General features: G+C 45.2%; 1 protein-coding gene and 1 long non-coding RNA gene across 3 annotated transcripts in view; one reads left to right on the forward strand and one right to left on the reverse strand.

Annotated features, from left to right (window-relative positions):
• pex5la (peroxisomal biogenesis factor 5-like a) overlaps positions 1-10,488 on the forward strand; it is a 29,120-nt gene extending 18,632 nt beyond the window's left edge. The window contains exons 8-14 of one of the 2 annotated variants that reach the window (XM_084676031.1): positions 2,164-2,280; positions 3,132-3,275; positions 5,303-5,373; positions 6,692-6,901; positions 7,953-8,118; positions 9,429-9,586; positions 10,287-10,488. In XM_084676031.1, the coding sequence (XP_084532157.1) occupies positions 2,164-2,280; positions 3,132-3,275; positions 5,303-5,373; positions 6,692-6,901; positions 7,953-8,118; positions 9,429-9,586; positions 10,287-10,488 (1,068 nt within the window). Of the gene's footprint in view, positions 1-2,163; positions 2,281-3,131; positions 3,276-5,302; positions 5,374-6,691; positions 6,911-7,952; positions 8,119-9,428; positions 9,587-10,286 lie in introns of both variants that reach the window. The other variant, XM_084676030.1, reaches the window with a different exon arrangement.
• LOC146254689 (uncharacterized) lies at positions 5,041-9,879 on the reverse strand. The gene is made up of 3 exons (XR_014731481.1): positions 9,726-9,879; positions 9,435-9,598; positions 5,041-5,568 (listed from the first exon to the last, which is right to left on the reverse strand). It is a non-coding gene; the product is annotated as an uncharacterized LOC146254689 (long non-coding RNA).
• Positions 10,489-14,112: the final 3,624 nt, after the last annotated feature.

The raw sequence follows: 14,112 nt of genomic DNA on the forward strand, positions 1-14,112 counted from the left end.
CTCAATGACACACGAGAGGCCTCTGTTCTGTATTTCTCTCCATTTGGAGTTATTTGACAGGAAGACAGCCGGGAATCACAGACCTAGCCGACTTCAGTAGAACTCCACTGTGGCGATTGGCTGGGCACAACTCAGACATCAAAAGCAAACAAAAGCCACCGTATCTACAGTGACAGAGCTGTCAAGACAAAAGCAAGGTTACGTTTCTCTGAAAAGGCATGTACTTCATGGACAAACTCAACGGAGCTGGACTTGATAAAGAACTAGAGAAGGCAGAGTATTCTGCTGTAAATGTGTTCCATCTTTCTCTTTTCTAAAACATTCTTGACGAGACAGTAATGGACGTCATATCTTTTTACTATTGTTCAGGCTTCCAAAAAAGGTAGGAGTGGGGAGAGCAGCGATGTGCACCTCTGAGGACCAATTCATGACTAACGTCAGCCGATAAAAACCCACATTTGACGCCGTTGTCTTGCTGCTAAACGTAAGGACATCAAAATGGACACCGTGGACAGTATAGCTTCAAATCAAAGCTCCTCCTAACGATGCGCAGAACTCTGACGGGTGAATGTCAGGTGCCACCCTGTCAGCCGCTCTCCAGCTCATTACCAGGCGAACGGCGTGTTCATGTTGGAGGTGCTCTTCAGCTCCCACCGCTTCCTCTTGACTGGTGCAGTCTGTCAGTCCTTGCCCGCTGGCCAGGATAATGGGCCTTGAACCCGGGTTCCACCTTCCTCCTTGACCTGCGTACATGTTGAGCCGAGGCTGGGGTGCTCCAATTATCGTTAATCGACCCACTTAGCTCGATACGAGGCCCGGAAGAGCGATTTATCCACTTAGGAGGGCGAAATGTGGCAAAGCCGCATATCCCCATTGCCGTCGGGCCCTTCCGAAAATGCTGAGTCACTAAGCGTCTGTCAAGAGTTGTCCTCCGTTGGTGGTGGAAGCGCAGAAGCAGTCTTGGCAGTCGGGTCGTTGGGCAAGCCGCAGTGGTGTCAGTCTATTTGGGGTTCTCTTCAGAGGTTTCCCTGCATCGTTTGGACGCAGGTGTCTCTCTGACTTGGATTTCTCACTTTGCTCCCTCGACTTTGTCGTCATCGATCCTGACACAAACAGAGGATGTCGGACTACCCTTGTGGCGAGAAAGTGAAGTCAAATGGATGTGGTTTGCATGGCTGATATGAAAAACGTTTTTTGGGGGAGGAGGCGGGGGGGGGGGGGGGGCTAATAGCATCCAGAGCATAGGGAGTTCTCATCCACCTGTTCTTCACGAACGCGTATGGGTAGAGAGAGAAACATTTAGCCATAACCGACATCTCACATCTGGTCACTAGTGGTCTATTTCCAACACCAATAATAATCTTATCTGGGGTTTCTAAACTGTGCACTGATATGCAATTACTGGGACATATGATGTTTTAGGCAGCAAAAATTTTAATTTTGAGTTAAAATCTTTAGTACCCAAAGCACAAAGCACAATAACAATGAAAAAGGACAACTGTTGTGTTTATCTGCATTAACTTTTTTTCACAAAAAAAGTCACATTCACATGAAACATTTCCAGATTCAGTCCAAAAGTTTCGAAGAAGTTGTAAAAGTTTGGTAAACAGATGAAGATGTAAAGATCTTCATCTCTATCAAGACAACAGTAGTTGAACAGTAGTCGCTCCTGCTATACACGTTCTGTGCAGTTGAATACTGAAAGTGAAATCATTCTACACTTGTCTGCACCAGTTTTTTTGCAACGGCCCTGCGTGGCCATAGCCTTCCAGAGATGAAATGTCTCTTTCAAGCCAGGTGTCTCTTTGATGTTTCTCCATTGTGCCTGCACAAGCGTCCGATCCTGTGAAACGTAACATAGCACGCAACATCAATCAATCAGCAGATAAGTCTTCAACTGAAAATTCAAAAGATCAAGCTCATTTCGGATCTTTTCTGCATCGCCAATGTCATCTTTCGTGGAGTCATTAGTCGTGCCGTTTGTTCGTAAGATTGTCACCCGAGAAGACGGAGGTTGGGGAGGACGCAATGTTATCAGGGCATCGAAGCCACACGTCCTGTGTCAACTAATCCTCCGTTTTCTTCTCTTCCTTCTTCCCTCTTCCCTCCATCCCGTGTGTTCCCATCCATCCGTGCCCTCCACGCCCCCCCTTCTCTCGGCAGTCGGATACAGAGTTCTGGGACAAGATGCAGGCCGAATGGGAGGAGCTGGCGCGACGGAACTGGCTGACGGAGAACGAGCAGGCACAGATGCCCTCCAGCGTGTCACCCCATGAGAAGGTCTCTATCACGATGTTCGACCTCCCGCCGCGCATCCTCAGTATTCAGATACTCATACTGGTCAAAGCTCGGTCACTTTAGCCAAGGTCATATCCGTACATACAGCAAAGACAAAATGTTCATGACAAGGATTGATGAAATGCTGTCAACTTGTGTATTTAAAGATTTAACGTTAATTTGATCCAATAGAGGGCCACTGAAGATTTCAGTTTACAGCATATTAGGGACTGTATTCAATCCAACTCACATAGGGCTCTGAAATGTACTTTTCCCTGAAACTAATTATGGAGCCATGACATATTATGGTCAATAATCTGTTAATCAAACAGTTCAGGGAGAACATTGAGTATTGCTATGTTTTGAGTCTAACTCTTCACCCTGAATCGACATGACAACTCCAAATCTGCTGGAAGGAGGGATGTTTCAAGTCCCATGACTACTTGTGTGTGAAGAAAGCTCCTCAACCATACAGTTGAACTGTGCACCACATTAAGCATCCTTTCAACATCAGCAACATCGTCATATATCAGGTTCTCTGATTGATCCCCAAGCGCTTCAAATTCTAAGTTCAAAGTCATTGGGTTCAGAGCTATGCAACAGTACACCAGGGTAATAACGCTTTGAAAATGCAAAGTTTAACATTTAAAGAGAACACAGAGCCCTGAGGACTTTTGCCCAGGTTTGATGCTAAGCAGATGGCCAAAAGAAAAGATCAATTCAGAGGTTTGATTAGACTTTCAACTCCAGAAGACACTTGCGGCTCGCTGTCACCGTCAATTAGAATGAGGAGACACATTTTTTTTTTAAGTCTATGTTTTGTCTCGCTGTTTCCTGGTGTGTGTGTGCGGCAGGGTTACTACTTTCACACGGATAACCCTTACAAGGACTGGCCCGGCCCATTTGAGGAGGGGCTAAAGAAGGCCAGAGAGGGGGATCTGCCCAACGCTGTGCTTCTCCTGGAGGCGGCCATACTGCACGACCCCCAGGATTCAGAGGTAACCAGGAATATTTGACTGAAGGAGCACACACAAACACACACACACATGCACATTTACCACCCACACGCACGCAAACACACACAAATATGCAAACATACCCATGTATAAATACACATACATACACATATATATATATATATATACATATATATATATATATATATATATATATATATATATATATATATATATATATATATATATATATATATATATATATATATATATATATATATATATATACACACATATATATATATATACATACACACCTACCTACATAGATATGTGTGTGTGTATATATATATATATATATATATATACATACACACCTACCTACATAGATATGTGTGTGTGTGTGTATATATATATATATATATATATATATATATACATACACACCTACCTACATAGATATGTGTGTGTGTATATATATATATATATATATATATATATATACATACACACCTACCTACATAGATATGTGTGTGTGTGTGTATATATATATATATATATATATATATATATATATATATATATATATATATGTGCACATAGACACACTCATTTGCAGGGAGACACACACACACTTCCCTACACCCCCTCTCATGGGATCAGCCCTTGACTCCCAATCAGGCTGTTCACACCCCCCCGTACAGAGACAAAAAAAGAACTTTTCCATCCACCGTGGTACACAAGGTGGACACTCGGGAATGCAAAGTGGCGGGGGCTGATTGCCGACGGAGGAACCGGGGAGTTCTTCAGCTAATAGAGTTGTTTACTGTAGCAAAAAAGACCGTCTCCTCCTCATATTCCAACGACAATTTCCAATTTGCCCAATGGGCTGAGTAATAGCCTCGTTCCCAGGTTTGTCTCCCAGTCATTTCCTCCCAATTTCAACACTAGTGACCTTATTAGGAGGTGTGGAGCGTCCACAGTCATGCAAGTCGACCCAAGAATCCCAGGGAAAACACACAAATGAGTTGGATATCCCAAGGAAAGGATTATCCTGCTGTGTATGGAACTAATATGATTCCAGAATTCCTGCGTCAGTGTGCCTTGAGGCTTATCGCGCCGCTAGAAAAGACCTCTGAAACACTTAGAGTTTATTTCTCCAATTATTCCATCCCTCAGATATGGTTGGATTTAGGCTACTATGTTCCTAATTGAGTATCAGTCATATAGCACAGAACAAGTTAGCACACAGACTAACCTAAATAAATCATTTGGCAGAACGTAGTTGGTTTGAATGTCAAATGTGGTTTTAGGTCATCGCTGTTCGGATGTAGTACAATAGGCCAATCAGGCTCAGACTTGGGTCTCCCAGCTTGAAGGACTCCCCGAACTTCCAATCAAGAAGTCCGCCTATGACGTTTGTCCCGGTCACATATATGATTCATGGAGCAATAGCTGAGCATGAGTCATGGTCAAACTCACTTAACAAATTTGGACTGTTGCCAGAGCATGAGAAGTCACCTCACCTCAATTATCATTTCATGTCTCAGGAGAGGTTGCCTATTGCCAAAGTGGTGTCTTATCAGTGAATCATGACTCTTAATTCATTCATTAACTTAATTTATTAATTTACCCGTTACTCTCGCCTCAAAGATGATACAGTCAACGATGTGAATGAATACGAAACCCAAACATTAAGCTAGGGAGGAAACTTACCAATGCTACATCACCCGAGACGACTGAAAATATATCCAATGAAGCCAAACCCTTCAAACTAATCCCCCCCCCCCCCCAATGTTAATCACAGCTGTTTTATTTAGAGTTGTCCTCAAACGACTTATAAAACCAAAAGGTAGCCTTGGTTTCAGTTGAACTGTTTAATATGCTCCACGTCACCTGTGCTTTCTCTAGCTGGCTGGACTGTAGTTCTGTGGTATTGTGAGTCATTGTGCTTCTCAGAGACTGCAGAGCCAAGCATTAGGTCCACGCCGTGTCTTTTGTGAGGCGGTGGAAAGCCCAGGCGATGACCCTTTTGTTCTTCCGTTCCCAAACCGTTGTCTCCTCTCCAGGCCTGGCAAGTGTTGGGGACCACCCAGGCTGAGAACGAGAACGAGCAGGCGGCGATTGTCTCCCTCCAGAGGTGAGCAGATGTACTGCACGACGGGGGGAACACACCGGGAGGACACTGGAGGTTTCAGATCTGGGGTCGTTTTCTAGAAGCGTCCACGTCACGTATGTCCCGGGCGACACGCGCCTCAGCATGTGACATTCCCACACCCGCTAAACTGTCACAGCCCCTCAGCTCAGATGGCTCGACTGGCAGTTTACGTTCTCTCTGGAAAGGCGGTGAACAGACAAGGATTGGCTGTCATGTCGCTCATGATAAGAGTCACATGGGCCAGATGACATCATGCCAGGGCCACTAGGCTCCAAGCTCCACTATGGCCCTTTCGTAAATGCACTTAGATGAAGACACATCCATTCACCTGTGAGAGGGTAAGCACCTCAAAGGGAAGGGAGGGAGACATGGAGAAACACAGGGGCAAAGGGATTAAATGCTTTTTTTTCACACTTCACGTGCTTCTGTAGTCGATGTGTTTTCTTACCGGCTTGCGGTCATGAGATTTCACTGGAGATCCAATTAAAGTGGTATTTTACGAGATCCTAGTGTGGGCCAAGAAGCTGAACTTTCATTTATTTCTAACAGAAACGTGACGCCTCGCTGAATGCTGCTCTCTGAAACATTATGGTTAACCTTGAAAGGCTAAGGCTTTCATGTCGTAGCGACGTCTTTCCTATTGCAGTAAAGCCTTGAAATCCTGCTAATACCCTCCTGCATTTGTTTTAACAGCGGGAGGGGGTCATTCTCTCCACATGAATACGTAAAACTGGAAAGTGAATCTGTGTTTCTCATCGATACTCTAACGGTTACATAAATGTCCCCATAGATGCGACAAACAAGCCTGACCAAAATACCTGTGGTAGAACCATTAGCAGATTTTTAGTACAGCTGGAGATTTGAACAGTATTATCAACAACATTATATTGATTAGTGAGAAATCTTATTTGGGCTTTTCTCAAGTCTTTCATTAATCATTTCACATTGTGGCATTTTTCCCCATCACCCAATCATTAGAAGAGCTAACATAATATAACTTAAGATGTAATGCAACACTAATGGACTCCACAAACAAAATAGAAGTCGGTACTTGCAGCACCCTATTACCGGTTCCTCCAACACAGCAACTCGAGGCTGCTTGCAAAGCAGCACAGGAGAGACGTGGTCCCTCTGATCTGACCCAGGCCTCATTAGGCACCACCTGATGTTCGTTAGCCCTGGCCTGTCCCAATTAGTGTCCGTCAAACCGTCCCATTTCCTTTGAAGTCCAGTAAACCCCGGCCCCCTTTTCGTTCCTCTGCTCCTTTGCCCCTCCCCCCCCATCTCCGTCTCCGTCCAGGTGTCTTGAGCTCCACCCCAACAACCTCCCGGCCCTGATGGCCCTGGCGGTGAGCCTGACCAACACGGGCATGCGCCAGGATGCCTGCGAGGCCCTGCTCCGCTGGCTCCAGCACAACCCCAAGTACAAGCACGTCCTGAAGGGCAAAGGCCACCTGGCTGGCTCGCCAGGTTCCCAACGTAGGATGTCTCGTGTCTCAACCGTGGGCAGGTATGAAAGGTAGGAGTGCAGGTGCTGGATGAACTGACTTCACGGCAGGACTGGTTGAGTTTAAAGACTGTGAGAGTGCTGTAGATTGCTGCTCCCGTTTTCTCATTTTAGGGAATTGTAAGCGTTAATTGAATTACATTTAGGGTGCATACAGTTTATTGGGTGTGGAGTGGATTATCAATTATTGTAAACCCATCAGAGATTGTCTATTAACCTTGTACGATGCGTCAGAAAACTGTAAAATAACTACAGTAATAATGCTGAGTTCTAATGGATTTGTTAACAGTTACCAGAATAATTCAACGATACTTGGTATGACACCCCTGTGCAATAGTGCAGCAATTCATTTTGTGATCAACAATTACGGTAGATGCTTTTTAAATTTTACACATAAACCAGCAATAAAGTGTTTTAGGCTTCTGAGCCTATTTGCAATAGTATTCTGTCACCATGTCACCATCTCAGTAATGTTATCTTTAGCCCAACCATTTGATATTTTTTTACTGCAATGCCAATTACTCTGTCGTCAATGAAAGGAAAAGTTATTTCAAGGTCCTTTGGCTTCCGCTAGCAAAGGCATAATTTCCCTGCCAGCAGAGCAATAATACTCTTACTGTACATGGGTTCATTGAGCAAAATCCCAATCATCTCATTTAAAGTTTAACCAAAAGGACGTTTTGTGACAGCCACTGTAACATTGACATTTAGAAACGCATCTCTCTTCCTGTCGCCCTCTTTTTCTCTCTCCTCCCAGTTTCTCTCGCTCCGTCTGTCTCCTCAATCTACCTCTTGCCTTCTCGCTCTCTATCCCCTCCCTGCTTCTCTCCGTCACATTTACGTTCCCTCCCCGCCCACAGGGGTCAAAAGGAAATTGAATAACAGTGGCGCAGGTGGAGACCCACACGCCGCAAAATACCGCGCGCAGCAGGTCTTTCTCAAGGGGCACTCTCCACCAGTGTGCCAGGGTTCGTAGCTCAGCCACTGTGCGTGTGCGTGGCACGTTAAGCCCTGTCTGTCTGTCTGTCTGTCTGCCTGCCTCCCCCATCAACAGCTCCCTGCTACCAGAGGTGAAGGAGCTGTTCCTGGAGGCGGCCCAGCACAACTCGGACAGCATCGACCCAGACCTGCAGACGGGCCTGGGGGTTCTCTACAACCTCAGTGCAGAGTTCAACAAAGCTGTGGAGGCCTTCAACGCAGCGCTGTCTGTACGGCCAGAGGTAAGGGGATCCTGAGTACGAGGAGGGGGGAAACACACAGTACCCGTGCGTATCTACAATGTTCAATTATCACAGAACCACTCTTTGGTTTCTATAGAAACACCTGTCAAAACCTCCCGAGAAATGATACGAAAAGGGTATTGCAAGACTGTACGGTGCACCATCCCTCTAGTGATCCTACCGCACGTTCTCTGTCTCTCTCTCTCTCTCTCTCTCCCTTACATTCACACACGCACACGGCTGGTTGCCGGCACGAGTGACCCAAAATCACACCTCCTCAGAGAACAGGATGAAAAGCGGAGGGGAAAGAGAAAGTACCGGAGAGAGAGAGAGAAAAGGGAAAAAGCCAGAAAAGGGATAGAGATACCCAGACCGAGAGAGAAAGCGAGACAGAGGGAGTGAGAGGGAAGGGAGAGAGGGAGGAGGAGGAACTCGAGCAAACCGAGGCACTGAAGCGTGCTAACTGTCACGCTGAGGCCTGATGTACCCCAGCCCAAACACGGGAGCTTTCAGCTGAGAAATCCAGTCCGATGAACTCCTGACTTTCCGACACGCACACACACACACACACACACACAGCTCACTCTCCACACACTGTCCCACTCTCTCTTCCACACACACACACACACACACACACACACACACACACACACATCTACTGTCTCACACTGTTCAAACCCTATTCCCTCAACCATGTCCCGGGGCAGAGTGCATATCAACATGCTGATAAATCCACCCCCCTTTGCATTTGACTTGGTAATACCCACTCCCCTGCTGATAACTTTGAGCTGAATACAATGCGAAAGTATGCTAGCATGCTGCTAGGCTAGGCCGGAAGCCAAGGCACTGTATCTGACCATGGCTCCCATGAATATAGATCTCTCCCCAGGTGGTAATCACAGCCGACGAGATGTGTGACGTAACAGCCAAAGGCATCCTAAAACTATCCTTGAGACTCCAGGGATGTCACGAGCGGTATCACAGAGCAAGAAAAATGATGGTGAAGCTGTGAAATTATAGTCATTCACACACACACACACATGCGATGCCAGGCAAAGATGGTACCCGTGAATCCCTTGTCCCTCTCCAAACCACTTTACAAGGTGTCAGAACAGAAACGGAACATAATAAAAGCTGTTAAACCTACACAAAGCATCTTACAGAGAAATCAGTCATGCCATACTCCCCACATGCGAAAGTTGCAATATCCTCCATGTCTTCAGCTAAAATCCCAGCTCTCTTCCTGGTCCCGCCCACTCATCATCTGGCGACTGTGCCCTGGTGCCCCTCCCCCCCCCCCCCCCCTCCAGGACTACCTGCTCTGGAACCGCCTGGGGGCGACGCTGGCTAACGGAGACCGGAGCGAAGAGGCGGTGGAGGCCTACACCCGGGCCCTGGAGCTCCAGCCGGGGTTCATCAGGTCGCGCTACAACCTGGGCATCAGCTGCATCAACCTGGGGGCACACAGGTGGGTGAGCCCCTAGGAGGCGGGGAAGACTGGAGTCAGCTGGGGATTTTCCAAAGTTGTAGAAAGAAAAGGACTTTGGTGGTCTGATGGTGTGTGCGAGGGAGCGAGAGGAGGGTGGCGAATGGTCAACTGAACCAACCTTTCATTTGTTTGTGATGTTATCGGCTGCCTGTCATTGACAAGGGTGTTGTAGAGCAGGTGGATCCAAATGCGGGGAAACGCTGGCAGGATTAAATAAACACATGTATTGATTTGACCCAATTCAGTAACACAAAGGACAACTCACACGAAGGGAAACCAAAAAACGACAAACTAACTGACAAAGACTTACACAGGAAGCAGACATGAAGTATAAACAGGAGGGCAGGGTGAACACAAGACTACTGCTGAGTGATTGGAACAAGACACAGGTGTGTAGGGAACCAGGAACCAGGAAGGAGAGACAAAACAAGGACTGGAATACAAACTTACAGACGGATTGAAAACATTAGGGGCAGGGAAAACAGGACGAAACCACTCGGGAAAAACAGTGGCCTTGCTGTAGACACGACAGTAATCACTTTAATATGACCATAACCCCCACCCACCCACCCCCCCACAACTCACCTACCCATTAGTAGGTGTACTGCTATAGTGGCTTCAAGTAGCTTGAGGTATTGTTTGGAACCCGTTCTAAAATGGCCACCTCCTTCTTCCTCAGGGAGGCAGCCAGTAACTTCCTGACGGCCCTCAGCCTGCAGAGGAAGAGCAGGAGTCGGCAGCTCTCCCATCAGGTGATGTCTGGGAACATCTGGGCCGCCCTGAGGATCGCCCTCTCCATGATGGACCAGCCGGAGCTCTTCCAGGCGGCCAACATCGGAGACCTGGACCTCCTCATGAGGGCCTTCAACCTGGACATGTGAAGGCGTCGGTCCGTGACCATGCTCTTGGACTCCCCCCATCCACAGCCAGTAATCCAAAGTGTACAGATCTGAACAAGCGGGGCCCTAGTACTTCTTTTTTTGGGGGGGTGCCACGCGTAGGACGCGTTTCTCTGTTTTGCACGTGACGAGAACTAGCCATTTTTTTTTTCTCCCAAACACCTTGGCAGCGCTGCATGTGCTTGGAGAGACGTTGTGGTGGATTTGCACTGCAATTTGTGATTTCCCTGAAGAGCACAAGGACAGGCAATGATTGTACGAGTGATGCCTTAGAGAATTCAGCAATTAAAAACGGACTCATTGAGCAGAACTGATCTGAGAGAGAGAAGGAAGTGAGGGGGTGAAAGAATGCTGAGTTTTTCTGAGCAGGATTGGAGTTCAACAAGACCTGTTTTATTATCCGATTACTTTCGAAAGAGTAAAGATTGTTACACAGACTCTAAAGGTAGGAGTTAGTGAGAATGATCCAGAAAGACTACACCATAAGCCGAGGGACTCAGAGAGTTCTAAGTAGAGGATCAATAGATTACTTTCTTTGTCCGTTTTTTTTCTTCTTCTTTTCCCGAAGAAGAAATAACACTGCATGAAAAGCAGTTTCTTAAACAGACTGAACGACAGTTGTCTGAGAAGAAAATTGTTTTCATGATTTTGAAAATGACCCTATTTCTTTGAGTGTGCACTTTCAAAAACAAACTGCTATATTTCTGGATGCGACCGGAGTTTGCAAGCCGGATGGTTAAAGCCTTACTCAAAATGCATGTGGACAACGATTTATTTACACTACTTTTATGGCAACAAATTGTAAGCCATTTTCAGACTGGTTATTCCTTATTCTGCCTCCTCTAAACTACACTCTGCCCAATGCTTCTGAAGCCAGATATTTTTGCAGAGTTCTCCTAGCTTCACTTCATTTCTCCTTCCCTTCATCCTCATCGGTTGTGAGAGATGCACACTAAAGCTGGAAAAAGGTGAAGCTTGAAACCCTCCTATTCCCTCAGAACTGCAAAGTACTACATGACACATAAGCGCTGTCGCAGAAACACTTTTCAATGAACCCGGTCTGTGTACTTGTGTTCTTCCTATTTCTTAAAAGATGAAGGGTGCATGTTGGAGGATTAATTATTGAACTTGTATCACCGTTATCTGCATATCCATAATTGGTGATGAAAGATTGAAGTGTGGAGGCCACTAAAAATACCAAATGAAATAACAATAGGTTTCCTCCTCACGGAGAAATCCTAATGATCCACATCCTCCCTGATATTTGATAGAGCTGTTGTTTTCACGTCAAACACAAATACTATCCCTTTAAGTGTGCTTTTGGTGCTGAACGGCTCAGTAGGATCGCAGCGTCACAGATGGCAGGTTGACAGTCACTCTGGGAAACACATGCCACCCCATCACCATACAGCAGAGAAGAAGTCTCTTACATTCTCTGTAAAGTAGCTTTGTGTTGCCGTGTTTACCAGCTGAGGTTGACAATGTCAGTTTAGGTTGATAGTTGAAGAGGAAATAAATGGGTTTTGGTACCTATGCAAAGGTCATGTTTTATGCGGCCATTTTGAATTGTCAAATGCCTCTGCCCTGCATGATTCAATGGACCAAAAGGAAGTGCTGTTTCTGCACGTTGATAGAATGTTATCAGGGTCTAGCAGAGACACCATCACTCAAGTCGTTCATCTTCCAAGTTTGACTGCTCTCATGGTTTCTACTAGGTATGCCAAGAGATTTGGAGAGAATATTTGAGAGAGGCATTCACAAAAAGGAGTTTGCCAATTTTTTTTTTTTTTTTTTTTTCTGTAAGCACTTTTTTGTTCTCCAGTAGTTTGGCCAGTCAGCAGAATCATTGGTGTTGTTTAATAGGACAAAAACACTCAATGGGGCATAGAATGCACTAAATGGGATAACACACAAAACTGCCACTCAGTTTAACTTTGCCCTTGTGTTTTTAAAACCTTTTGGTATCAGCACTGTGGCTATGACGTTGGCTTCATTAATAAGTTATCACAGCCTTCACATCTTTTACATCTCCCAGTCGGCCTACGATTCCCTTAGACTCCTCTGGTTAAGTCTACTTCCAGTTACCTCATGGTGTGCAAAGGCCACTGTGAATAGCAATCTTGACTGCACACGACAACTATTCTCAAAAGAAGGTAAATAAATCATTTGATGCATAGTACGGCCCTATCAATTCAACTGATCTATAAAACATATGTATTTCAAATGATAACTCCCTATCAGAGAATTCAGAATGAAATAGGCAGATGACCGAAACGGAGCATGCAAAAGGTCTTTTGTGTGGGTCCCAACGTTTAAACATCAAGGAGGAAGACATTAATATGGAGACACAACAGTTGTGTGCATGCCACTGATAATCTGCATAAGGGGGGGGGGGGCAGCTTTGAAGCATGGGGGACACAGCAGCAGACTGTCTCATGTCAAAGGTTGTCGGGCGAGCGTGCTTCAGCACCCCCACCGTTCTCTAATTGATGTCGTCCGGGCAACCAACCAACGGATTCCTTCCCCTCCTTCACTAATTATACGGCATCTCATGAAAACAAAAACGTCAACAGAGTGATGTGGAAAACATTGTTCTTGTCAGTATTAGCGATTTTAAAGTCGCAAGCCGCAAGGATATGACTGCGTTACTATCCAATTTGCGTACAGTATGCGGCCTGTTGTGGTAGTGCAACCTCTATGGACATTTTGTAGCTATGTCAGTAGACACAGCTGGGGCTGTGATTGGCTGTCTCCCTGTCTGCAGATGGTGATTTATATTCACAAGTGAGTGATTTTTCTTTGTCTCTAAGCCTCCCAATTGTCTTAATGGTCAGCAACATAAATTGTAGTTTGAAGTTGAAACCAGGATATCTGCTGTTTTGTGATTTCCTCAAAGTCTTTCTGATTTCCTATGGGCTAGTAGGCCTTTGCTTTTTTGCATTTTGAATGAAAATAAACAATGTAGTTATGTAGAAGATCAAATTATTTTTTTAAAGATTGTTTTTGAACGTATTACATACGATACTACAGTAAAAGACTGTATATTTCTGTGCATTGACTTAGAATGCTTGATGACAAGTTCCCTTTTCTAGAACCTTCTCAGGTGTGATGACGATGTAGCTGAAAGCATGCTTCTGATGAACTCATACTAGCTGATCGCATGCTAGATTCCTTAATGCTCCTTTTTGAATGGCAGTACCATTTTTATGCATGCAATTTCATGACATGCTTTCTTTCTCTTTACCCACTACTTATCAAATCTAAATATACCATGATATTACATGCAATATTTTTACAAAGCACTTGGATCATGCTACATTGACAACGTGGTGTATTTATACAGTATATATCCACATTGTACACAAGATACAAAACATGACTTGTCGAATGCACACATTTACAGTATATAAGCTCTATAAATGATTCAATAATCTTATTTCAGAAATTGATGTACTACCTTGAACTTGCATGTACCCGAAGGAACTACAGCAGACCTCCCTGTTCAGAGCAAAAGCATCAGACAAATGTTTATTCTGTATCTTGTGTACAATTTAGTCTTTTTGTCCCACTCATTCTACGATGGCTGTTTACTCTATTACGTTTATT

Source organism: Hypomesus nipponensis, chromosome 16, assembly GCF_054491055.1.
Source record: "Hypomesus nipponensis isolate SF chromosome 16, ASM5449105v1, whole genome shotgun sequence".
Lineage (NCBI taxonomy): Eukaryota > Metazoa > Chordata > Actinopteri > Osmeriformes > Osmeridae > Hypomesus > Hypomesus nipponensis.